The sequence below is a fragment of the Telmatherina bonti genome (assembly GCF_933228915.1).
Source record: "Telmatherina bonti genome assembly, chromosome: 2".
NCBI lineage: Eukaryota > Metazoa > Chordata > Actinopteri > Atheriniformes > Telmatherinidae > Telmatherina > Telmatherina bonti.
In genome coordinates, this window is record NC_136620.1 from 36607269 (window position 1) to 36632290 (window position 25022).

Consider the following 25022-nt stretch of genomic DNA (forward strand, 5'->3'; position numbering starts at 1 on the left):
ATCTCCAGCCCAGTCACAAACAATAAAATAGTTTAACTAAAACAAAACGTCTTTTTTATCGGCTGCGGGATACTGAATTAGGAAATAGTTTTCATGTTGTTGCAGTTAAAAGCAACACTGTTGGCTTCCTATGAAGTAAATATGCTACCACTAACAATGATAAATGATCTAACTAACATACTTCAATGAAAACTGACATATTTGTTTAAAAAAGAATGACTAAATCTATCATATAGGTGTAAAAATTCAAAATGAAGTTTCTTTTCTTAGTGTACTGGTTATTTTGTGTCTGCCTTGTAAACCAGATAGAACGTATCACAGCTTATATGATACCACCAGCATTTTTCTGTCCTAACAGACATGCACAACATCGATATGAGCATGTATGTATAAATTAGATAGGAGCTAGAGAGGATGTACGTTAGTTACACAGAAAACACAGAAATCCTGTGAGCTGCCTATAGTTAACCTAACATGCATGTCTTTGGAAGGGAAGGGATGGGAGAGGAAAAAAAAAAAAACTAAGCAGCAAAACATATGCAAAGATGGGTAAAACCTGTTAACTCCAACATTCAAACCAGAAGAAATCTTGATGTGAAGTGACACTGCTGCTCTTTTTTCCTTCTCATATGGATATTTCAATATCCATCAAGCCCTGGTCTGGTGAAACTCTGGGGAAGCTGCACGCACATTCTGATCAATGAAAAATCTCATTACAGATTAGCTTAGGGCAAAAAAAATGATTAATGGCAAAACGGGGGATTGGCTGATCGTTGCATTAAGTTAATTCACATATGCAAAGATAGTGTCCATGCAGAAACAAGTAAAATGTTTTAAAGTGCACAATTCTGCTCCAAAAGAACCGACCAGAGTAAGGTGTAACAGACCGAAAGGAGGAACCGAGCGTCCCTCAACATGTCTTTGCCTTTTTATGTTTGTCTAAATATGCATTCCTGTATGTTTCAAATCAGCCGCGCAGAGAGGGATTACACCGTATCATATAAGTGCACCTCCCCAGACATGGCTTTTTCATTTCACCACATGGGATGTTTCAGTCACACTCGCTACACCATACATAGGCTCAGCGCAGAATGCTGAGTGAGGTCTCCATGGAAACCCCACGGAAATGCTTCAGCTCCCCCACTTTCCGCCACGTCACAGTTAAATGTCTCATAGCTGCACTTTCCATTTATAGCAAGCTCACTACCAAGGATGACACTGCTGTGACAACTGAAATAGAGAAACAATCCTTGACAATGTATGCACTATCTGAGCAGTGAGTCAAGCACTGAATAGAAATGGAAAATAGCAGCAAATCCATTGGTATGAGGATCATGTAGAATAATAAAATAATATTAACAATATAATATATATATATATATATATATATAGATAGATAGATAGATAGATAGATAGATAGATAGATAGATAGATAGATAGATAGATAGATAGATAGATAGATAGATAGATAGATAGATAGATAGATAGATAGATAGATAGATAGATAGATAGATAGATAGATAGATATTCATTCAAATTTTATCTATGAGATCATGTCATCCTAACATTACCCCATGCTTTCAAGGCTTCTGCACTTTCTGCAACATTACACCAGGGAGTAAAAACTGATCCACACTTAAGATAAAGGTTTTTTTAAAATTAAATACAATTAAATTCTTCTCACATACTTGTCCATCTCCACAAATTATTGCTTCACTTGTTCTTTTGTGCAGAGACTCCACTGTAAATGTCTAATAGTGATTTACAATTTAAAACAGACAGATGGCTACAGCAGTGCCCCATCTCCTCATTTTTATCTTCTCAATCTGCTTATAAAAATGATAAAAGTGGTTTATTAGTATTTAATTCTTTCTATAACAGCTTAAAGTTTAAACTGCATTAAAAAGTTGGAGGAAAGGTTTTAGACCTCTTTAGAGCTAAAAGTCTTAAAAGCAAGTTTGGCATTAAGCCTGCTTTTCAGATGAGTAATCCCTCATGAGTAAGTAAAAAAATTCTTGCTTAGGGTGTGAAATTGTTGACGTGCAAGGATGGAGGTATATACACACTTTATATGAAACACTGACTTACAGAAGTTCCAAAAGGAAAATATGTTTATGCGAACTTGCAAACATGGGTCACATACTGAGGAAAGGGGTGGACATTTAGATTTACATCTATGAGGCCTCATGCGTCCCTGAGGACAGGGATGGCAGTGATGCCTGTCTGTCACTAAAGTGGGAAAATGAGTGATTCCTGGCCACACCGCTGCCCCCCCCTTAGCCATTACCTAGATGATATTTCTCCACTGCTAAATGTCACATCAATATCTGCAGCCAGCTAATTAATCTCAGCTCCCATGGAAGCTGCTGACATCTCGCATCCTGTTGGAATACAGATGGCTCTTTAGCCAGACCTTTGCTCTCAACGTGCACTTGCTCAATGTAGCTCAAACATTGTGCAGCCTCATGGATCCTTCCATTTAATCTTGATGAGAAAACTTTTTGAAGGCGGTAGCAGAACAACTTGACTTCCATTCAGTTGCGACAACAGAGTGTTTCGAGGATAGATGGGAAAAGAAAAAGACTTTTTTGCAAGATGTTCAACAAGAGGATTTAAGCCTCCTGTACACAGAACTGTGCTTTGGGGGTGAGTGATAGCCTCCGTGATGCTGCAGTAGCAGGAGGTGAACGTGTCGTTACTAAAGACAGGCAAGGTCAAAATGCTCCGTGTCCGTCCTGTTGAGCTATGGGAGAAAGAAAGACTTATGTTGCAGCCTGGTCAGAATCCTGTGCTAATATAACCCCACAAATATCTACATTTCTCAAAAAAAAAACAACTTTCCCCCGTGTCCAATTTGTCATTGTTACGTAGATGCCTGAGAAAGAGAAGCCATTCGACAAATTCAGAGCGATGAGTCAGCTTCCACCCGAATATCATAAATAATAAAGTTTCTAATTATGGGACTTTGGCCTCGCCTGCTTTTGCAGAGGTACACACTTTACATAATGTTTTGCTATTTAAGTCATGACATTGACAAGTTTGGAACTGTTTAGGCTTCGGGGGGATTCTGGTTCTCCCACCAGTACAAGCTTGTTGCTAAGCAATGCTGCCCAGGGACAGCATTAAAAGACTTGAAGATCTTTATAATGAGCATCTGCCAAGGATATTAAACCAAATGGAATGCTTGGACCATGTATATTTTAAGTGGAGTGACCCTCTCTGTGGTTGGGATATTATACAAGACTGCAGCATAGCTGAGTGCTTACCTGTCCCACATAAACCAGCAGTCTGGCGTTGAGAGGACTCTCGTCAGGACTCAGCCAGAACTCGGAGTTATCATCAGACGATACTGAGAATTGGAAATCACCTGGAGGGAAAAGAATATGATCAAAGTGTGTGTTAGTAGAAGAAGATATGTATGATTCTAGACAAGCACAACGTATAATCAGACTGGCCCTGACCTTAAAAAATATATTCTTTGGTGATAAAAGTACTAAAAATCTGATCCCTAAGCTGCCTCTGGCAGTAGTCAGAGAAGACACGCTTGGTTACGGTAATGTGAGTGTTTCACTGCAACTGAATTTCCAATCCATATGCAACAACTGTGTGAATGGGAAAGAGCAGATGAGCACAGATCTGAAGCCGAGAAATAACAAGAAAGCAGAAAACCTTGTGGATATAGTTAGTTTTATTTCAGTTTAAGAAGGGAGTGCGTTGAGTAGTGGAAAAGTCGGCAATTTTAACAATATTTGGAGCAGTATAAAACCAGTTTTCTCTCAGCTCAGCTCTGTTCAGCTCTACCTTTTTAGAGCAGAGTTTTTCTCCGTTTCTTCTGCTTCTGCAGCACCAGAGAAACTTCTAACACAACTGTCTAACCCATTATAAGACAAATTACAGCAGATGAAGAGGATTTAAATCACGGTTTAATATTAATCTGCTATACTTTTGTACAAACTCTAACTCATGTCATCTATATAAGGGACAGTTATTTCTGTGATCTTTCCCCACCAGGTAACAGTTGACTTCATATATTTAAATATACATACAAATATAATACAGTAGAACACATAGACAGATGGGGATTAAAGAATTCTATCGGCCATCTGAACCTTTGAATTTGCATTGATATCAGCTTTTTTTCCCCTCCATTCATCATGTGCAGACTTTAGTCAGAGAGAACCTTATAAAAGCCAATTGCGCCAAAAACCTTCAGCTGTTCTGGAACCGAAAACATAATTTTTTCATGTTGTAAATGGTAAACATCGAGCTCAGGGTTGAACAATGACTTGCTCTCTGGAAATGGTACCATTTCAGTGCTGCATGAAAGCTACAGTACATGAATGGAAATGACTATGACAGTTGTAAACATTGGTAACATTAAATGTTTAAATTCAGCAAACTGAATGTGATTCATTAAAATCTACTCAGTTACATCTGTGCTTGCATCTGGCAGGAGCTAGAGGATAAATGATCAAGGTGAAGGGCACTTGTTGGAACTCGCACTGTGCCTCTCTGGATGGACTGACCTTCAAACCATCAGCTGGAAGGAGCTGCACCAGCAGTGAAAGCTATATGAGGGTCTAAGATGAGCAGTCATCTAATTAATAACTTCAATTCAGCCATTTCTGTAAGGGCACTCGGGCATTCAGGCTTTTCAGTTCCCATAGCAACAGGGTTTCAGGGTAAGACCAAAAGGGGACCGCAATTAGATTTAGCTTTGAGATTCAGGCATTCAGCCTTAATAAAAATGTGAATATCCACTACATTAGTGGCTCTGAGGGGTTTGGATTAAGAAGACTGCGGAAATTGTCTTCTCTGATAAAGGACACTTGCTGCAAGGCCCCTCAGCATCAGATCAGGGACTCGGTAATAAAATGAGTAAGTTACCATCTCTGTAAGGATGAAGGAAGCCAAATATTCTCAGGCCATAGTTCTTCCATTTTGGAGCCACTGCCAGCTTCTTCACTGTGGTTCTTGTCTGCAGTAAAATGAAAAAAAGGAGCATTTAACACATGAATGTGACATTTATAGCAGCCTGAAGAACAACAGCCTTAAAGCTTTTAATGTCATAAGGTTACAAGTGAATCAGAAAGTTTGTTTTGTCCAAGTTTGCAAACTGTGGAGATGTCACAATGAAATAAAAGTGATGGAGAAAGAACTCCCATGTAATCTCAGTGTTTAAAAAACTGGGCTTAAAATATTAAGAAGCCAGTTGGATATGGTGTTTTCAACCTTCTTGTGGACGAGGTTAAAGCTCAGCATCCCAATATTTTCTACAAAATTATTAGTTTAAACTTTGGCAACAGTAAAAGTGTTTCTTTTCCAACATGTTTATATTCACAGCTCATAGGATGTGGTGTAGTGTGAGGAATTTTCACCTCAACACAACAAAAAAAAAAAAGCAGAAATACTCGCTATTTGTCAAATAAAAATACATGTGCTATAATTATGCTACATAAATCAAGTTTATACAATAGCAATAATAAAAAGTTAAATTTCTGCTGAATATGCATCTCCCATGAGCCTTTGTGGTCGAGATATGTTAAGTTTTGAAAAAAGCCCCCCTTCTACAGACAAAGAAAACAGAAGGAAGCTAATCATTATCTCGTGGCACAATGTTGAAAACTTTAAAACCACAAGTATACAAAAAGTTTTCATGTAGTTTTATATATATATATATATATATATATATATATATATATATGTAGATATAGAGATAGATATCTATATAGAGAGATAGAGATAGATATCTATATATAAAGATAGAGGTAGATATCTATAGATAAATAGATAGATAGATAGATAGATAGATAGATAGATAGATAGATAGATAGATAGATAGATAGATAGATAGATAGATAGATAGATAGATAGATAGATAGATAGATAGATATTCTATCTATCTATCTATCTAAGTATTTTGAAAAATGAACCTTAGATAGATATTCTATCTATCTATCTAAGGTTCATTTTTCAAAATACTTTGTTCTCTTAGGATCACAGATTTACAGATTTATACTTTACTACACTTCAGTATGTAACCCCAACCCTAACCCTAACCTGAACTTTACCAACTATAATACTTACATGAGGATGGAGAGGGAAGTGCAGGTTCTTTCTGAGCTGGGCTACAGAGGAGCCGCACCAGTCCTCAAACACATGAAGGTTGGCCTGGCCCTTATACTGCCAAGACACACAGAGAGAAGACAAAGGTTAATGCACACAGCAAAACCAGCATGATACTGATTATTCAACTGGAGATACATGGCAGTGAAGCAGCTGCAGGAGCCGTCTGCAACAGATCTAACAGACACCTTTTTGTGTAGGAATATTTGTAATTTCTAACATTTCCACCAGACTGAAAACCTTTGCTCAGGGTGAAAAATGCAGCGTTAAGTTTCGAGTGTACTAACTGTTCTGAATTGCAGGAGAAGGTGACAGAGCTCATCAGGAAGGAGGGGGAGGGTGGGGCGTGAACTGAGATCGTTTGGAGCAGTTCGTCAAAGCTCATCCCAGCCCCATAGTCTGACATTTGTCTGAATTACACAGGGAAATCATGGGACACAGCGGGGACAGATGGTGGAACCAGCCCGCCTTGAGGTTTGTCATGTGCAGACGTGCACACGCACACACACACACACACACACACACACACACATACAAGTCTCCTCATCTACAGGAAGTGATGCCTCTTTGCTTATGTGTCAAATTTCTGCTGCTTTGGAAGTAAGAACGGATGCATATTGAGAGACAGAGGACTAAATTTCCACAACTTACAATACATTTGCTCAAACTTCATCCACTGTGCTGCTGGGTGTAAAGCCTTAGGAAGCTGTCAAAGCAATTAAAACACCTGCAAACTCTTTACTTTTCATACAGCAAACAGTGCCAACTCACTCCTGCATACTGTCCACACATATGGCATCCTCTAATGCGTGACAACATTCTCAGTAGGCTGCCACTTTAATGCTGCCACAGATATTTAGAACATCACATGGGGCTTGAAGAGAAAGCAGGTTCTCCCAAAAAATGATGAAATGGTCCAATGAGGATCTCTGCTACATCAAAGCAAAAAAGCTGGATTCATAACTTTGGCACCAAATCAATTGAAGGAATGTGCATTAATGTTGTGTGCAGAGTAGCCCCGAGCGATACAGTGAAGAAGTGCAGTACGAGCTGTCAAATCAAGCAGTCAGGAGCGCGAGACCGACCTTGAGACACCAGAAAACACAAACATACAGAATCCTGTTGTCATCTCATCAGAAGACTAAAGATTGGAGACAGGGAGGCATTCCAGAGCAAACACCTTTCTACCCATCTTCAGCACCTACGTCTATATTTTAAGGAGAAAGACATTGACAGAGGGTGTCATGTACCTTTAAGTATCACACAGAGATTCTAACAGATGGCCTGACAGGAAGTGACCCTTCTCGTTTCCTTCTCCACTCTGTACGGTCAACTAACTGCCCTGAACGCTGACAGCAGAAGAGCAATTACAGTTCATGAATTAACCATGAGATACCTTTGTTTTCAAAACATGTCATTGGAAAGCAGCATGACTTCTGACTTTTGGTTCACATATTTGATTTCTTTTTGTTTATCTGCTCTCCGGCGGAAAAACTGGCTCAAATTTAAAACAGACAGGGATTTGCAGTGTAGGCAGAATCAAATCAGAGCAAAGCAAGAGGTCAGAAAGATGAATGTGAATGCTTGATGTTTAAAAAGGGATGGCAAAGAGAGACAGGAGGGCAGGCATAGTGAGGTTAGAGGGATTTAGCAGACGGGACAAGCCCCTGTGTAAATATGCCTTATGTAAAGCTTTTAATAGATTTCCTGTGGGTTTTAAAAGCAAACCTTTTTTTGGCCTGGCCCCCTCCTCACCCCTCCTCTTGTCAAACAGCAATAAGCGGCCAGCTTTAAAAGTCTCTAATTATTCATACACACATATCCCAGTGCAGTCCTGGAGAATCCTCAGGCTGTACAGCCAGCTTTGTGCTGGTGGGCACTTGTGTTTAATTGGCTCTGTTTTTTGGGTGACAGCCATATGAGAGCTCTGTTTCAGCCCTGAATGAAAAGGATGGAGACTTGCAAAAGGAACTTTTTCTACATCCTCTGCAATGGAAACACTCTGCATACCTGGGTTTACAAAACTGTCCTTGCCTCATTTTTGTTTGATTCTTGCTTCCATTTTCTCTATAATGACTCCCAGTTTCACTGTCCCCTGCATCACCATGTCTTCCCCTTTGCCTCTACATTTCTATGTGCTGGCAAATGGTGCCAGTTTTTTTCCTGTATGTCTTTTGTTTTAATGATCTGCAGCATCAAACTCTCCATCTCATGTTTTGGTCTCCCTCCTTGTTTTTTGTTTGGGGAAGGTGATGTACACATTGCCAATTTGTGCCATGCTGTTGCCTTTGCAATTCCCTTTTTTCTTTTATTGTTAATACATTATATTAAAAAATGAAGAGTTCCTTTACTTGCTCTCTGTAAAAACTAAATTATCTCTGCCTGTTGAATGTTTAGTTGGAAATAACTTGTTCTGTTTACTTTTGGTGGTGCTGTTGTAAAGAACTGGTCTACTGTCTTTATTTCACTCTGTGCAATATTTTTTTAGGTGAGTGTAATGTTTCAAGCACCCCCCATCAAAGCTATACAGTATGTGCATCCCTTACAAGCTCTCTGTAGCTCTTTCTCTCTCTTTTATTTGTCTGCACCACAGGAACTGAATAACTGAGATCCACCGAGCTACTACCTGTGCGTGCGTACTTTCCCAGCATGCAGGGTCTTCGGCAACTTAGTTCTGTAATTATTGGTCTCCAGATGACCAAATATATGCATTGTGTCAACCTTTCAGCACAACTGAGACTCTTGTGAGAGTCACAGGATATGATCACAAGAGAATCAGTGTTTCCAGGCTTCAGGTAAAGTGTTTGTGGACAAAGTGCAGCAGTTTGGACCCGTCTGAGTTCTACACAGGGAGGTGAGAGCAGGTTTCAGTGGTCCCTGGTCCCATTTGGTTCATCTGGTTAACATGAGTTTGTCAGGTACTCCATGCTTCATCCATTTACCTGCTAAGAACTTCTGATTGTACCTGCAGACTTCCAGTCTGTTTCTGCAGAAGAAGTGCTGCAACCATTTTCTGTGTGGGGCTGTGAAAATATAGACAACAGCCCCTCAAGTTACACCTTTCAAGAGTTAAAAGGGTAATAAGTGGAAAATCATCATTTCTGGTTTGAAGGAATTGAAAAAACTCTCTATGTAAAGAACTAGAGGTTTACTTTCATCTGGAGTATAGCATAACGTCACACACTGTCTCTATGTGATCTCCAGCCGCCCGTTTAGCAGCCAGTCCAGCTGCATTCATGTCCGTTTATGTGAATCAAAACCTTCACTCTTCTCTTGCAGCCTTCGGCCCTCCCTCCCTATAAAAGGCTACATTAAGCAAAAAATAGCAACACATATTTTTAAGGGAAAGTGGTTTCTATTTGACTCGGACCTAACTCTTCTTCTACTGCAAAAATATAAACGTTATAAGTTACTTTTACATTGTGAGAATGTTTAACTCATCCTTGTAAATGAAAAGTTATTCTCCACTGAGTTTACCTGGTTAAATAAAGGTTAAATAAAAAACAATAAATAAAAGCTCAATGTATTTTGTTCTTTTCATTTTTGTTTGCAGATGACACAAAACAACAGAGTAGACTGAGTTAAATTTCATTGTGTCTTTTTACCATGAAGAAAGATTAATTTTTGTTTCAGGTGTGAAATGAGCCAGAGACAATATCCTCGGTGTCTACATAACCCTCAAAGCCTTAGAACTGCTTGGCCTAAAACTGCCAATGGCACCAAGTCAGGGCACCATTTAGGAATTATACACAATTATATATTTACTTCTTTTAATATATAATCATAAAATTATAGGTATGACCTATATTTACCACCAAAAATCCTTCTGCAAACTCACTTTAGGTTTTAAAACACGTTCTGAAATTAGGCAACTAATCATGGTTCTCCTAAAAACAAACTCATTTCCATGTGGACATATTTAAGTAAATTAAAAGGTTATTTTTTTTGTTTATATCTTTCTCTAGGAATTATTGGAGTTTTCCTAACCATTAGTCTAATGCATCTCTCAAGGATCCTCCTCTTACTGCAGCTTCAGCAGTGGTTTGGAGAATGGGCAGATACTGCACTATAACTGCTGCAACAGGCTACATGCACATCTGCATGCAGACATCTCCTGAATGTGGTCTCTCACTTCTCAGGAGGTCCACTTGATTTTACAAGACAGTTCTTCAGATTGGCAGCTCAGTTGTTGGCTGGTATGCATTTTTTATCAGTTTTACATCCCAGCGACAGCAGGATGACAGAGGATACACTCAGAGCAAAAACATTAGTTCTCTTTTCTTTGTATCCTTTGGCCATCTTGCCGTTGTTTTAGTGATCATTTATGGCTTGCACCTAGGACGTCCTTCTTTTTTTCTCTTTTTTTTTTCTTTAATTTAATTTTTATTTACATTTGCAATACAAGTCTAGATTTTTATTCTTGACCACATAATACATTTTTATTGAAGCTACAAATATGATCACTATATATGCAAATGCCCATGCATCTACTTTGATGGGAATAGACAGCCAGTTCCTTACGCTAGCTAGAATAAACTGGTTATGGATAACAAAATGAAAAGAATCCATGCACCTATTGCTATCTAACAACAGGTTATGAATCTTATGAAGACTTTTATTTTAGGATCACTTTATCAAATTAAAATCAAAATTTATTTGTGTAGCGCCTTTCATACATGAAGCAGGGCAAAGTGCTTCACATAAATTAAAACAAGAAGGAAAACAAATAGACACATAATTATTCAAAAACAAACATATTGCATGCACCCCCAATCCCATGTTGCATAGCAATATTCTAAAATAATCTTCTGTCTCTTTAACAAAAAATAAATAAATAAACATCTGGCTTGGCAAACTGCGAGGAAACGATATCCTGGGGATCCTTTCACACCAGGGGGCATCCCATCCAAAACCAGAGAGCACATCACCACTGGAACGGCCACGACTCAGGGTAGGCCTAGATCCGCACCACAGCCAAATGGCTGCAATGCAAGGGCAAACCTAAAGGCCATCCCCATGGCAACGACCCGGTAAACTGAGTAGGCATAGCCCCCCCGTCTGGTTTTATCAACACATTCAGGAAAAAACTTATGTAGATAATCATAAAGAAATGTATTTTACATTTCATGATAAAGTAAAAAAATACAATAATTTATAGTTTTTCATTTCAATGATTTAATCTGATAAAAAAAAACAAAAAAAACAACTAATCTTTTGAGCATCACAACACTTTTATAACACGACTTGACAAACTGTCTTTAAATTTCATGTATTACTGGAGCTGTTCTCTCCAGATGTGAACATGCAGCTAAGATGGCTCATAAAATATAATGTTCAATGGTGCAAAACAGAAGCCCAAGAGTAAAAGCTCAAGGCTCAGTGAATTTACTGCTGGTTAATGTCTCTATTCATGAGTCTATTATTTGCGTACGTTAAAACTCAAAAATGCTTTTGGGAAAATAATTTGTGAAATGTTGCCTCTGGGTCTAGAAAGGTTGAAATTGTGGGAGGTTATCATGGCGGTCTCATAGGATTGAGTCAAAAAGGCTTCCTATGGGCTGGATCTCGGCAGAAGCTGGATGGTAAATCCAGACAATTATCCTGGAAGATGAAAGTTAGTTAAAGACAGACTGGATTGAAATGAAGACAATCTGCCTTATTAGAGTGGCCCAGTCAGAAACAGACCTCCACATGCTGTATGCATATCGTGTTTCACAGCAGAGAGAACCGTTTAGCTCAGCAGCAGTAAAGGACATTTGGTAAATATTAACAAAACACAAAAAGCAAACAAGTGAACTAATCAGTGAAAACAAACATGAATTTAAAGATTTTTACATTGTTCTACACAGCTACATGCACGTGCCGCCTTCCAACATCTCCATCCTTTATCTCATCCATCTGCTCGCACCTTTCACCAGAGTGCATATTAGATTATTTTTTTTGTCTTTTCTCCTCCTCTCTCCTGCAGGATGCTATCTGCCTTTCTCCAAATCTGGTGCAGCCTTCTGTGTTCCTGCTGGCAGGAAGGCACTGACAAATGGCTGCTCAGTGCACCCACTGACGAGCTATCACACCAGCTGACACTGTTAATCCCAATTGGATAAGAAAAGTGAAGCATGATGGTCCTGGCAAAGGCCCACTTGGGTATATACAATACTTTGTTCACTTCCCAGTATAGGAGAGTCAGCATAATCACCGTTGCAATAACACTGTTCTGCGCTTCAGCTGACCTGTTGTGTTTAGAGTGAAGACATACTTTTAGTTTATGAGACACATCTGTGGGTAAAGAGGGACCATGAGAAGTCATTTCACACCGAGACAGCAGCAACACCTGGAAGACGAAGGTTCATATGATCTAGATTCCAGCCTTATCAGAGACTGTAATGAAGACTTGCACAGTCTGCCATCATATTTTCTGCAATGTGAAAGATGTAACGTGAGGATGACTGAAATGGCTGCAGTGGACACATCCGACTGAGGAGCAAGAGACTGAGTCTTTTTTTTTCCTCTTCTGCAACAAGCTGTCAATCACTATACCCAACTGTAAGGACAGACTGCAGCCTGGAGGATATTCATTCCTGCTTCCTATTTTGGCCATTGAAGATTTTGAACAAAAAACTCAAGAGCCATGAGCAGATATATCAGGTTTTCTCTTCTGTACCTTCACCTCACATTTTTTGTGACATGAGGAGGAGGATCAGAGACAAGAGGAAGATCTGGATCCACCACCAGGATTGTCACTGCATGGGGTTTTTTTGTGAAAAGTGATGACGGCTCCTGGGTGAGTCATGTGTCTGTATTGTACCGCAATATCTTCCTGACTCCCCTCCTGAGAGGTAAATAACAGGCTGTCCAAATTTGCAGCAGCGAAATGGCACACACAAAGACACACAGAAGATATCTGGGCTGGTCAGTCAGACAGGAGTAAAGGAGCTAAATCTGCATTTTAAAACTGTTTAACATGCTCAGCTCCTGTCTGGATCCACATCAGCTTTACTGCAAATGACTCTCCCCGCCCCCACTAACGCCTAGCTACTGCTTGCTTCTTAAACAGCACGCCAGCAGGTTGCTCTTTGATCTCGTGTCATTGTGCGTGGCATGCTGGTGTCCTTGACAGACAGACTACATACAGCTGTACATGTGCACTAATCCTCCAGTCACCTCTGGATGAAGTCACTGGCGGGAGATTGTCATTAAGTCTGCAGCATTTATTCTAGACAAGCAGCTGCAGCAAACTTCCTCTGTCTGTGTGAAAGCTGTAGAAGATGCAAAAAAATAAAAACTTAGCTTTATGTAGGATGTCTGTGAACGTCTGTGTGACCTCTGCCATTCTGTGACAGCTGGCATATGGCACAACTCGACTTCAGCCAGTCTGAGTCTACATGTCTGGGAGTGCCAGCTCAGTCACCCTTCAGACCTCTATCATCCTGGCTGTGCACCAAGAAAACAAGTTAATGCTGGTAATTAGGACAGATAGCAAGTAAAAGCAGAGGAAGAGCTGCTACGCTGCATGCTTTCTGACAAGCTTGGCTTCGACTTAGCAGAAGTATGAGATAAAAGAGGTTTTCTGAGGAAGATCTGGATGAAATATTTCATAGCTGGATTTGAAAAAAATATTCTTAGAAACTAAATGGCATGCTGCTTTAAAAGCAATCTGGAAATCAGTCAAAGAAATGCCATGTTGACTCCTATAAGTCAGCTTTGATGCTTGTCATGCTCAGTGTAAAATGTAATGTGTGTGGATGCTGCAACATTTATTTCCCTCCAAACTTTACTTTTATGTTATTTTTCTGATTTTTACAACCCACTGAATAAATCTAAAAATTGATCAGAGAAATCCTGTTCTTGCCTGTAAATGAAAAGGCATTGTGGATATGTGTTTTTTAACTGTATTTACAGAAAAAAATAAAGGAAGATCTAAATGCACATTTTACAGTTGTTTGCTGTGATTTGGCCTTGAATCCAGTTACATTTGTCTAATAACTTGTAGCCAACATGATCCAGACTCAGATAGCTGTTTGGCTGTTGTCTGGCTGCTTCAAAGTCAATTTAAATTCTTCTTAAATGATCCAAAAAGCATCATTCATTTGCAGATGGCCTCTAAATATCCACTAACAGATGTTTCTCGGTCATTAAGTTTTAAAAACAAATTATCTATGTTAAAAAAAAGTGACTGTCAAAATAAAATATAAATGTTGTTGTGGAAATTTTATGTTCTAACTTAGATTTTCATAAATTTTATAATCCTTAGTATATTCATTTCTGATTATGGCTTTGTGGGCTTCTGAATAGGTCATGATGAACTTAGGCGTAGTTACACAGTGTCTCTTTTACAGACATACCAATGTGTAGAGGCCCTGAGATGTCTGCATCCAGACATCTGATGATTTGATTAATTAGAACACTCTCTTCCACCGAAGAGTTTTACAGCTAAGGAGTAAGACATCATGGCGCCATTAGGGGAATTATAACTTAGGGGTCAGTCTGACCCTAACTTTTAAGCCACAACAGACATTTCTTGTTTAGGATAACATAGGGTTATGACATGAAATTGACGTACTGTAGAGCGGGGATTAAAGGTGTAGTTTGATGTAGAACCCAGGAGAGCATTTTCAGACTTCTGAACCGCCTCTCCAAATTGCAATTTGTATTGTCTTGTTCTTTCTTCTTTGTTCAATAAACTTTGTAATACTTTTCACTTCAGAACCAGACTCCTTGTCATTGACAGATTTTTTTTCCACTACAGTTATAATACTATAAAATACTATTATATGCAATTACTAATCGTGCTAAAATAAAGGAATATGATGTAACAGATAAGAAAAAACGGTTTTCAAATGGGATTCTGTAGTTGGATGATTTAGTGCAGAATGGTTTGCATTTTTTAAAGGCAACATAAAAGGCAAACCAGCTCACTCAGGAGCTGCTAAAATAAAACCGCAGGTGTAACATTATCACACTCATGCTGTGTTCAGCCACCCTGTAATGCTGCCTTGTGCAAAAAGATTACATGCATAATGCTTTGTAAGAAATCTGAGTACAAAACACCGGATGATGAAAAATTCTGCCTGTTTAAAAAGAAAAAAAAAAAGAAAAGGGCTAGATCACTTCCTTCAAACTGATGCACTTTAAAACCAAAGACAAAGAAGTCAGATTTCTCATGCACAATCACATGAACTGTGTGCATCCCCTACAATTTGGCCGATACAACACCTGACGTGCAATAAATCATATTTTCCAGAATAGGCTCGGAGACACGCATACATGCAAAAAACTTTAATTAACCTCTGCTGCACATGTGACAAATCCAGCGCTGTTTCCCTTATCACTAATCCGCTGCTTAATTGCCCTGTCTGCTGCTCTCTTTGTTACAGCCGCTGCAAAGACCACATCAGCAAGTGAGCTGAAAAATATGCATGAACCTCTTCGGCTTCTAATCTTCAGTCATAGGTGCCTTTAAATATAAGCTACCGATGGTTTTTGATTAAATGTCCTCCTCTTACAATCATCTCTCATAATAACCACAAGGGACATTTCTTTCATTCACTGATAGCTCCAGAAGAATGACTGCATCTTCATTTGTCCTCAAGTATCATATCCTTTAGAACAAAGAAATAAAAGGACTGCTGATTTATATTACTTTTCTTTTGATTAAAGTTTGCTGTTCATGTGAGGGACACTGGCCAGATTTAGCTCATTTAATCACTCAAATGGAAAAGCAACGGAGGGCCCTAATATAAGAAGTCTGCCTGAAGACGGAGGAAAGTATTTTAAAAGAAAAGATGTTTGAGAAAAAAAAAATTGCGTTACCTCTGGTTTCCATGGTAATTTCTTGTGTTGCTGGCTGAGAAACTTCAAGACGTGGGTGTGGTCTCTGCTGTCAGCCCCTGCAGTGATTGGCTCATCATCCTTGTGGAAAATAAAGAAAAAAAGGACGGTTAATCTCCATCCAATCAAAATCCAAGATTTTTACTGATCCAAAAGACATACGGACGAAACAAAAAGAGAAATAAAAAGTAATTATAGATCAGAGTGGCTTAAAAGGTAAAGTTATCCATCCATCCGTGCATGCAAGCATAAATCTATCTACACAATGACAATATAACTGATGTGGGAGATAGAATGTAATATCATTAACCACAAAAAAATTGTTTTTATTTATTATTTAATACAAGCAGAATATACAAAAACACTGCTGACAACATCATGCATCTGCACACGTACAGTACATATCATGAATCTGTGAGCAAAAAAGCAGGATCAAATCCCAGACGGCTACTATTAACACCCTGTGGAATTTCCAACGCATCGTTTGCTCCTAATCCAGCATTTGATTTGCTAAAGCCCTAATGTCCAACATTCTCTTAACAATCCAGCCAAGACTTTCTCCCCAAGGAGCCTGCCTCTCCCCCTGATTCAGGATTTAGCCCGATGCTCCAGCCAGAGCACTAAAGGGCTTCCTTCACCGCAGAGTGAAAAGCAGCGCCTTTATGATAATGCAGTGATGCGAAAGGCAAGACGAAGCAGAGAGGAGGACAAGTTCTTGATTGAGGAGGATACAGGAACTGCTGGACTCCCAGGGGAGGGACAAAGTCACAGAGGTGTTACATGAGTAGCAGAGTATTCTCCATTTAGCAAAGATGTCAGAAGAAGCACAATCACACCTTCACTGAGACAAGATGCAGAGATTTCCAGCACCACCAAAATGGAGGGGCTTTTGCGGAAAAGGCAACAGTGTTTGTTGAAGATTCAAGGGAGAAAAAGATATTTTTTAGAGTAGACGCATAAAGCTGCCGGATGCCAGGCCTTTGATGACTTTTTTAACTTCCAAGGGAGAGAGATGAAGGGGAGCCTTGGAGGTAATGATGAAAAAATGTGACAACAAACTCCCCTCCTGTCTGCCACTGGAGGAGGGTAAAGTGCCTGATGTTTGTACGCACCAAAAGGCTCACAAATAGTCTGGCTTTGTAACACATACACACACAAATACTTGTACACAGATCCACTCCACAGAAGACAAAACATTCATATTGCATCAGCTGGAGTCTCACAAGGAACAAAGAGAAGAATCACAAAAGCAAAAATAAAAAAACAGAAAAAGCAGAGGACAAGACTCAAAGGTCAGAGTGATCATGAACTATTAACTAACTGGGTTTGTCTAGATCTGTAGCGATTTATTTATTTATTTATTTATATTTAGAAATGTGTAACACCAGAAATATTTCACCAGTTTTATGGTTTTCTACATGAGAATAGCCTTTTGAGAAAATCAACAGTTCTTTCAGTCTTTAAAAAAAAATCTTTTTTTTTTTTTTTTTTTTTTTTTTTAAATTGTCTTGTCCAGCATTTAAGCAAGCAGACTGATGTTCTGGATGCTGTGTTCTGCTGAGCAAATTTATTCTGCAAAGGGGAGCTTTTATAGATATAATGATCCCCTTGTACTTCTGGATTCTTATTTTATTTTTCTATTTGTTTTGGATAATTGTTCATGTTACAGAGTTTCTGCTGCTGGACCAGACCGGAGAGGATAGAAAAGGGACCGAAAGAGAACAGAAAAGAAAACAGAGAAAATAATTATTCAATTAAAATGTTCAAATTCTGAATCTTTTCTGTTTAGTATAATTTAGTTCCACTACTTAATAACGCATCTTTTAAGCAACTATAAGTTTCTTACTTCAAAACTCTGTGCATTTGGCTGTTTTGACAGCATAGCGACAATTACTTTGCACATTTTTGGGGTCATCGTTGCCCTGCAGTCTTCTGGGGTTGGGAATCCACATTTCAGAGCTTTTTTCCAGCCTGGGGCCTCATATGACAGCTGTGTTTTGATTTATAGCACAAATGGATATCAACAGATTGTCTGATTTGAACGTTCACCATGTCTGATTTAGCAAGGAGAAGCAACAGGAACACGTGGAAGCGAAAAAAAGAAATAGAGAAAGTGACACGATAAGAGACAAGGAAAAAGTCAATACTGGATTGACTTTTAGTGGCTACAGAGAGCTAAGAGGAGAGACAGGATGCAAGATGGATGTCAAAGTCGTATTAGTTAAAGGTAAAGTATGAGGATCTGCCTAACATTTCCTTATCTAGTGCACATCTGGTACAAATGTACCTGGCCATTGATCTTTTAACTGTTATAGGGCTAATAGGGCATGGGCGAGAGTGGTTGTAGGTGGGTGAAAGGGGACTATGGGTGTATGTGTGTTAGTGTTTTATCTATTTTGATGTAAATTGTTTTATAATGTAAAGCACTCTGTATTGTTTTTAAGCACGAAAAGTGCCATACAAATAAAGCTTGATTTGATTTGATTTAACATCAGTAGTGTGGCTTTAGTAAGTTTTCTTTCTACTCTAATTATCATGGTAACGTCCTTCTGTGTCCTCACAGACACTTTGCATTACTGACTAATGTATATTTGAGGCAGTTTCTTTAGTGAAAAATATCAAATAAAAAAAAGACTAATTACAATGTTTTACTGTTTTATTATAGTAGAAACTTTGGACTGCTTATATGAGATTGTGAACCTTCAAGGCAGGCTATTGTCTTTCCCTCTATTCAGCTTTCACTGCCAGCATAGGAACACTGACTGTTAAAAAGATGATTACACGTTTTCCACAAAGACTTTATACTCTGTGGTGACACACTTCAATTTTAACAAAGTTCTAAAAAATAATAAGTTTCCCTGAGAGAACTATCTCAACCTGTAATTTTCTACTTACCGCTTTTTAAAACCGCTGGCTCAGCTTGATCCAGCTCAACGTGTGCTTATTGATGCGGTTCTAAAAGGTACAGTTACCTTGTTGACCTGAGGTTGCACTACATCCTTCATCAGCTGGATCTCCTTTTCCTTAGTAATGTGTATTGACCCACCACTTCAACAAGATGTTGTCATTACTTACAGTGCACAACAAATACATGCAAGATTCAATACTTCAGAGTTTATATGTCTTCTCCATAAGACCATCTCAATTTCTCTGCCACAGGGTCTGGGACTGTGTTATCATGTTTTACTGATAATGAAAGCTGATGCTAACTGGGGCCTGTCAGATGGTATTATGTATTAAACATGGCACCAGGGCAGGAGAGGGAGTATCAATCATACTGATGAGATTGCCTATTTATCACATGTTTACAGTGTGATTTACCTTTTTGACTTTTACTCAAATAGAATGACAAATTATCTGCTGCACGGTGAACATTCATCTGCTTTGCCAGCGGTGTGTGAGAGAGAAATAAAAATGAGGGACAGGAGCAATAACCCAAACAACATTTTTTTCACGTGTTAACACACGTGGCAAAGTAGTTCATCTGAAAATGACTGACTGATGGATTTGCTGTCCAGTAAGTCAGACTATGTTCCTGAAATCCATCCATTCTAGCAGTGAAACCTCCCTGTGGTGGGCTGCTAGCTAGCCTCCAAGTTGTTTCCTTCCAGACTCCCCATGTTCACAGTTAAAATGGATAACCTTGTTCAGGGAAACAGCTGGAAGCAGTGCCCTAGAATGCCAATGAGCCTAATTAATCTGTTTTATTAAGCACAGGGCAAGCAGCACGTACGACGAGAGGTGCTGGAGAGAAAAAGAGGGTAAGTTACAGGGCAGTGTTTATCTAATTTATTGTACTTGTTTCATTTTGCTTCAGTGTGGGGGTCTCTGCTGTCTTTCTGGGTCATTTTCTGCTGTGTTAGCTTCTCTATTTAGTTAAATCTAGTCGTACAATGAAGAAAAACAGATAAAAGACAAGAAATGAGAAGCTAAAGTTAGGTTTCCTGTTATGGGAAATACACTTAAAACTTCCTATTAAGTATAAATGGCAAATATTCATTCATTCATTACACAAGTTGCATCAGTGCTTCTTTGAAACCCTGAATTCAGTGTTTGGCCACTGCCATCTTGCTTATCTTTGCAGCCATAAATGTGGAGATAAACTATAAAAGCTAATTGGATACAAATACAACTTTGAGCTCAATTATCTATCTCTAAAGACATAATCATTTGTTGAAAAAACATGTCTTGTGAGATGAGTTTATGCTTAAGATTAAAGTTACATTTCTCACTTCTTTCACAGTTATCTGTCAAAGTGGGGGCAAATCTTTACAAACACGAAGCCTTCAGATACATCATGTTGTGCATCGGATATTTTAGGGTAACAGTTTAACTGTAAAATATCTCCAGCTGAACATTTGCAATCCATCTGACAAGAAGGCAAAGCTTTGCATGCTGTACTATCCATCTCTGTCAAACTAGTCATACAGGATAGAAGGAAATGAAGAGATGTAAGAAAAAATGATAATGAAGACATGAAAAAAGGAGCAGAAAAGAACAAGCACATGTACATAACACAAGAGAAATGAAGAGTAACTAATTAAAAAGAGAAAATGTGACCAATAGTGCCACAAAGTAGAAAAGCTGTGACTGGGTGAGGTTGGATAGTAATGCATGGTGCGTTGTGCCAAGTGTGGTCCTCAGAAATCCCTCTGGCGCAGTGACTATCTGAAGCAAGTGCCAGAATCCCTTTCCCACCTCTCTGCGCTGAACAGACCAAACAGACCACATTCTGTTTGATTTCCGAGCACCACAAAGCTCTGAAGTATTCAACACACACCAGCACCACGGATCTGAATGTGGTGCGATTGCAAGTGAAAAGATGTGTTTTCGGTTCACAGTTCTTAGCATACAGCAGAAAGCACGTCTGGCCTGCCTACTTACACAGCAAGGGGAAAAAAACTGCCTTGTTTTGTTGAAATAAACAACACTTAAAGGGACAAGGCAAGTTCAGATGCCCACAGGGAAGATTTCCAGTGCCACTCAGAGACTTTCATCAGCGTCTTTACACTGTGGCGATACCAGCATCACAAGATAAAAAGGAATATTCTGTAATTTACAGATTTACAGATCAACTTTTACCACTGTAAAGCTAAAAAGATGTAAGAATAAAGTTTAAAGTGAAATCCAAATAAGTAGATTTCTTAAGTAAAAGAAAAATGATCATTTGGAAAATATTTTTGCAGCTGCTGCAATCAAAGTGCGTCTATAGTTTCTCATCATGTCCACCAGCGTCCCAGAAGATCATCAGAGAGGCTTCTAGTCAAAGCACAGAGCCAGTCGGAAGGCCGTTCTCCCCTTCAGCCCAGATGAGGAGGGTGCCCGCACTTTTCAAGAAGAATTTAGCATGTTGATTTTCAGCAGAAAAGTTTTCCATTTCACCTCAGTCCATCTGAAATGAGCCAGCAGAGACGATGGCAGCGTTTCTGCATCTCTTCTCTGAAAGGCAGTTTTAATTTGCATCTGTGACAAACCATATTCGCTGACGATGGCTCTCGGATTGGTCTCGGGTCCAGGCAGCGATTTTCTGGCTTGAGCTGTGTCTGTTTTTAATGCAGAGCTGTCCGAGGAGCCGAAAGCATTCGACAGTTGTTGGACATGTCACCTACAGTTACACAGCCCACAACTAAAATCCTCACTTTTTATAGCTGATATATTGTCAATTCACTATGTTTAACTACATATATATAACTTGCAAATCAGTGCATTGTGTATTATTTTATTCCACTACATTTCCTTCTGGACAACAGTACTACTGCCAATGTCTATAATGATTTTTCTCCCTCTCTGCTCAAGATGACAAGAAAAGCTTCTCTGTGTCCTTACTCTGCCCTCAGAGAAATGTATTTCCATTTGTATTTATTGACATTTTTCTTGAGTATAATGGAAAAAGCTAATTTCATCTGCGCTGTTTGGAAAAGGTATATCACCTTTGTCACTATAATCAAAAGCTGAGAGTTTCAATGGCATGCGCTTGTTTTTCACATGACACTGGATTACATGGCTTGCTTCGATTTCTTTATTGTCCTTAGAGGACAGCTGAGTGACCTTAACAGGGGTGCTCAAGCAGAAACATTCTGAAATCCTGTCTCAGGAGTTTTGCAGGGATTTAAAAGCATGTTTATGCAAGTTCTTGGACCAATATCAGGGAAAGTAGCACTACAAGACTCAAGGTGATTTTCTCAAAGCCCACAGTGAGATCCAGTCTACTATGATTCTCACCACTATCATGAAAAAGAAGCCACTGCACTTTTTTATTTTTTTAAGCAAGGTGTTGAGTAAAATTTGTCTTTTTTCAGCATGCATCTAGAGTTTTATATTCCTCCTCATATCAGAGGTTAAACCTGTTAATCCTCTATCATGCAGGTCAATTTGGTCCAGTCATGTGATCATCTGCTCTTACAGAGGATGTATTATTTGTATTCCCAATTCCCCACTATATTTTTAACAAAACAATGTGGATCAGTTTTTAAAATGTGAAATAGAAAGAAAAACTAATTACACCCCATGATTCCATAATTTATAGAATCACTTTTGACAGCAATAACTTGGCGTAATGGAGTTTTCATTATTAGTCTCTCACACAGCTGTTGAGGAGTTTTACTTACTCTCCTTTATCACTGATGCTTGCTGTCTTATTTCTTAGACGCAGCTCTCTCACTGGCAACCAGCTTGGGTCTGGACTTTATCTGCACCCCCTGCAACATCTTCATTCTTCGCTTTTTCATCATTCCTGTTTCAGATAACCATGGATGTTCAGCATCACTGCTGTGATGCATGACCCAGTTTTAGCCAAGCAGACAGATCGCCTCATGTTTAACTCTGGAATTCTTTGGGATAAATAAGAGTTCATGGATGACTCAGTACTACAAGGTGTTCAATTTATCACCTGCTCCCAGTGTGTCTGAAAGCTGGTATGATGGGTTTTTCCTGACATGTTGCGTATGGTTTTCATGAGGCACTGTGTGTTAAGGTCAAACTTCTCCACTTTGGTCTGGTCTATCAAAACAACATTGTTTTACAAGTTTAAAGCCAACATTGCAGACCTAAGCTGTACTGTCTTGCTCTTTTCAGAGAGACAACCAAGTCATACTTCACACTTACTAATTCCACATCCTACTGCACGGTCATGAAGCACAATTCAACTTTCTGACCTTCAAAAGATTTCTTTTGGACTTGTTTTGAGGCATTATGTACATCTTAGTGCTGACATGGTCCTGCAGCATCCCAAAGCTAAGAAGCTGCACTTCACAACTTTTCTTTCTAACCTGGAACATCACACCATGCACCAGCAACTGGATATCGACCCATTGGCCGTTTCGAGCGGACACTGTGGAGGATTCATTGAAGCAATGCAAGAGGACATTATCAGAGGAAGAGAAGAAAAAAAGAGAGAGAGAGAAACTGCTAGAGCAAGAGATAAGACAAGAGTCAACACCAGACTGACTGGAGAGTTCAGAGCACAGACAGGATGCAAGATGGGTGTAGATGTAGCCGTGGTTAGAGGAGAGTAAATGAGAAAATCTTTTTTTTTTTTTTTTTTTTTTTTTTTTTTTCTGTTTTTCTGAGCTTTGCAGAGTTTAACCTTTAGGTGTATCTTTTGGGATTTTCACTCTGGGCATGTTTGGTGACCGTCTGAAATATTTACCACTTGTGATTAATCATTATTACTGTAAGTTCATATGGAAACAGTTGCAACGTTTTTTTGTGCACTGGGTCTGCATTTTTAATTAGTTTTTAACTGAATAAATAATGACATGGTTTAAACTGCTGTAGCTTAGGATGTATTTCTCTCATTTTCATACCTATTTAAAGGTTAAATAATGATTTACGGGTCAAATATGACTTTCTTATTTACTTATTTCCTGCTATATCAAACTGCAGGATCAGCATCGGGTCTATTTTGAGTCTCAAGCATCTCAGTTCCAGAAAGCTGTCTCACAAATGCTGAAAACTTCAATATACAGTAGCATTGAAACTGAAATTTCATTTTTGCCTGCAGACTGCCATATGTCGGCGCGTCTGCTCAGGATGTTAGCTAATGAAAAGGATTGCCCTGGGAGCTACCTCAGAGATCATGGATCAGTACTCATGAGCACTGAGAGGTTGAATAAATCTGCACCCTGATCTTACAATTGACTGTTCTAGTCTATTTCAGTAAGAATGCAGCTTTGGGAGCACATTTACAACCAAATCCCTCTTCCGGTTAACAAAGTAGCTGGCACAGCTGAATAAAAATCAACACAAACACGTTGAGTTAAACTACTGCAGAACAAATCCTAGCCAGGAGAATGAAGTAGGACTATTTCTGTCTCTCTACTTGCATTATTCATGATAGAAATTACATGCCGGTCAATGGAACAACAGTGGGAAGGCTGAGTGAGGAATAGAAAGGGAAAATGGAACATAAATAAGGGATGGCTGCAGTCGATAATAGGAGTGATAGAGTCAGAAGTTCCAATTCATTGGTTGGAAGATTAATGCTGCAGAGATGAGAACAGTGGTGAGACAGTAAGACACAAAGAAGATGAAGCAAGAAGAGAAATGGACAGATTAGAAAAAAACTGGGAGAAAATGAAGACGATGAGTTATTATTATCCTGCATGGATGTCATCTGTAAAAGCAGTGCTTTTACAGAGGACGTTTTACATACGTGACTGTTGCCCTACAGTAATGAAAACATGCAGCATGTTTGCATGGCTTTTATGCGTGCAATCATGAATCTATATGTGTTCATACATGCAATCAGCAGATATTGAGCGAGACCACATCAATACAGCCGACACACTGTCACACACCGTGAAGGACAGACTCTTTCAGGAACCACACTGGCCTAAAAAGCTTCATCTGTGTCATTTCCTGGATCCCCCACTTTAAAATCAAAATGTATTTTCCATGCCGCTGCAATTTATTCAGAATTCCATTTCCCGCAAAGCGATTGCTTCATTTCAAATGTTACTCAATGCATAAAATGTTCAAAGAGCTGCAGAAGAAACGCGATACATCACAGACGTGTTAGTAAAAAAAATATATTTCTATTTCTATCAAATATGTTTCTATTAAATATG

At 39.0% G+C, this 25022-nt stretch overlaps 1 protein-coding gene across 1 annotated transcript in view; it reads right to left on the bottom strand.

Annotated features, from left to right (window-relative positions):
* b4galnt4a (beta-1,4-N-acetyl-galactosaminyl transferase 4a) overlaps positions 1 to 25022 on the bottom strand; it is a gene marked incomplete at its 5' end in the record, with an annotated part of 151927 nt that overhangs the window by 56995 nt on the left and 69910 nt on the right. Inside the window, 4 exons of the mRNA XM_079247103.1 lie at positions 3267 to 3367; positions 4888 to 4978; positions 6088 to 6183; positions 15937 to 16035. Of these exons, the coding sequence (XP_079103229.1) occupies positions 3267 to 3367; positions 4888 to 4978; positions 6088 to 6183; positions 15937 to 16035 (387 nt within the window). The remainder of the gene's footprint in view (positions 1 to 3266; positions 3368 to 4887; positions 4979 to 6087; positions 6184 to 15936; positions 16036 to 25022) is intronic.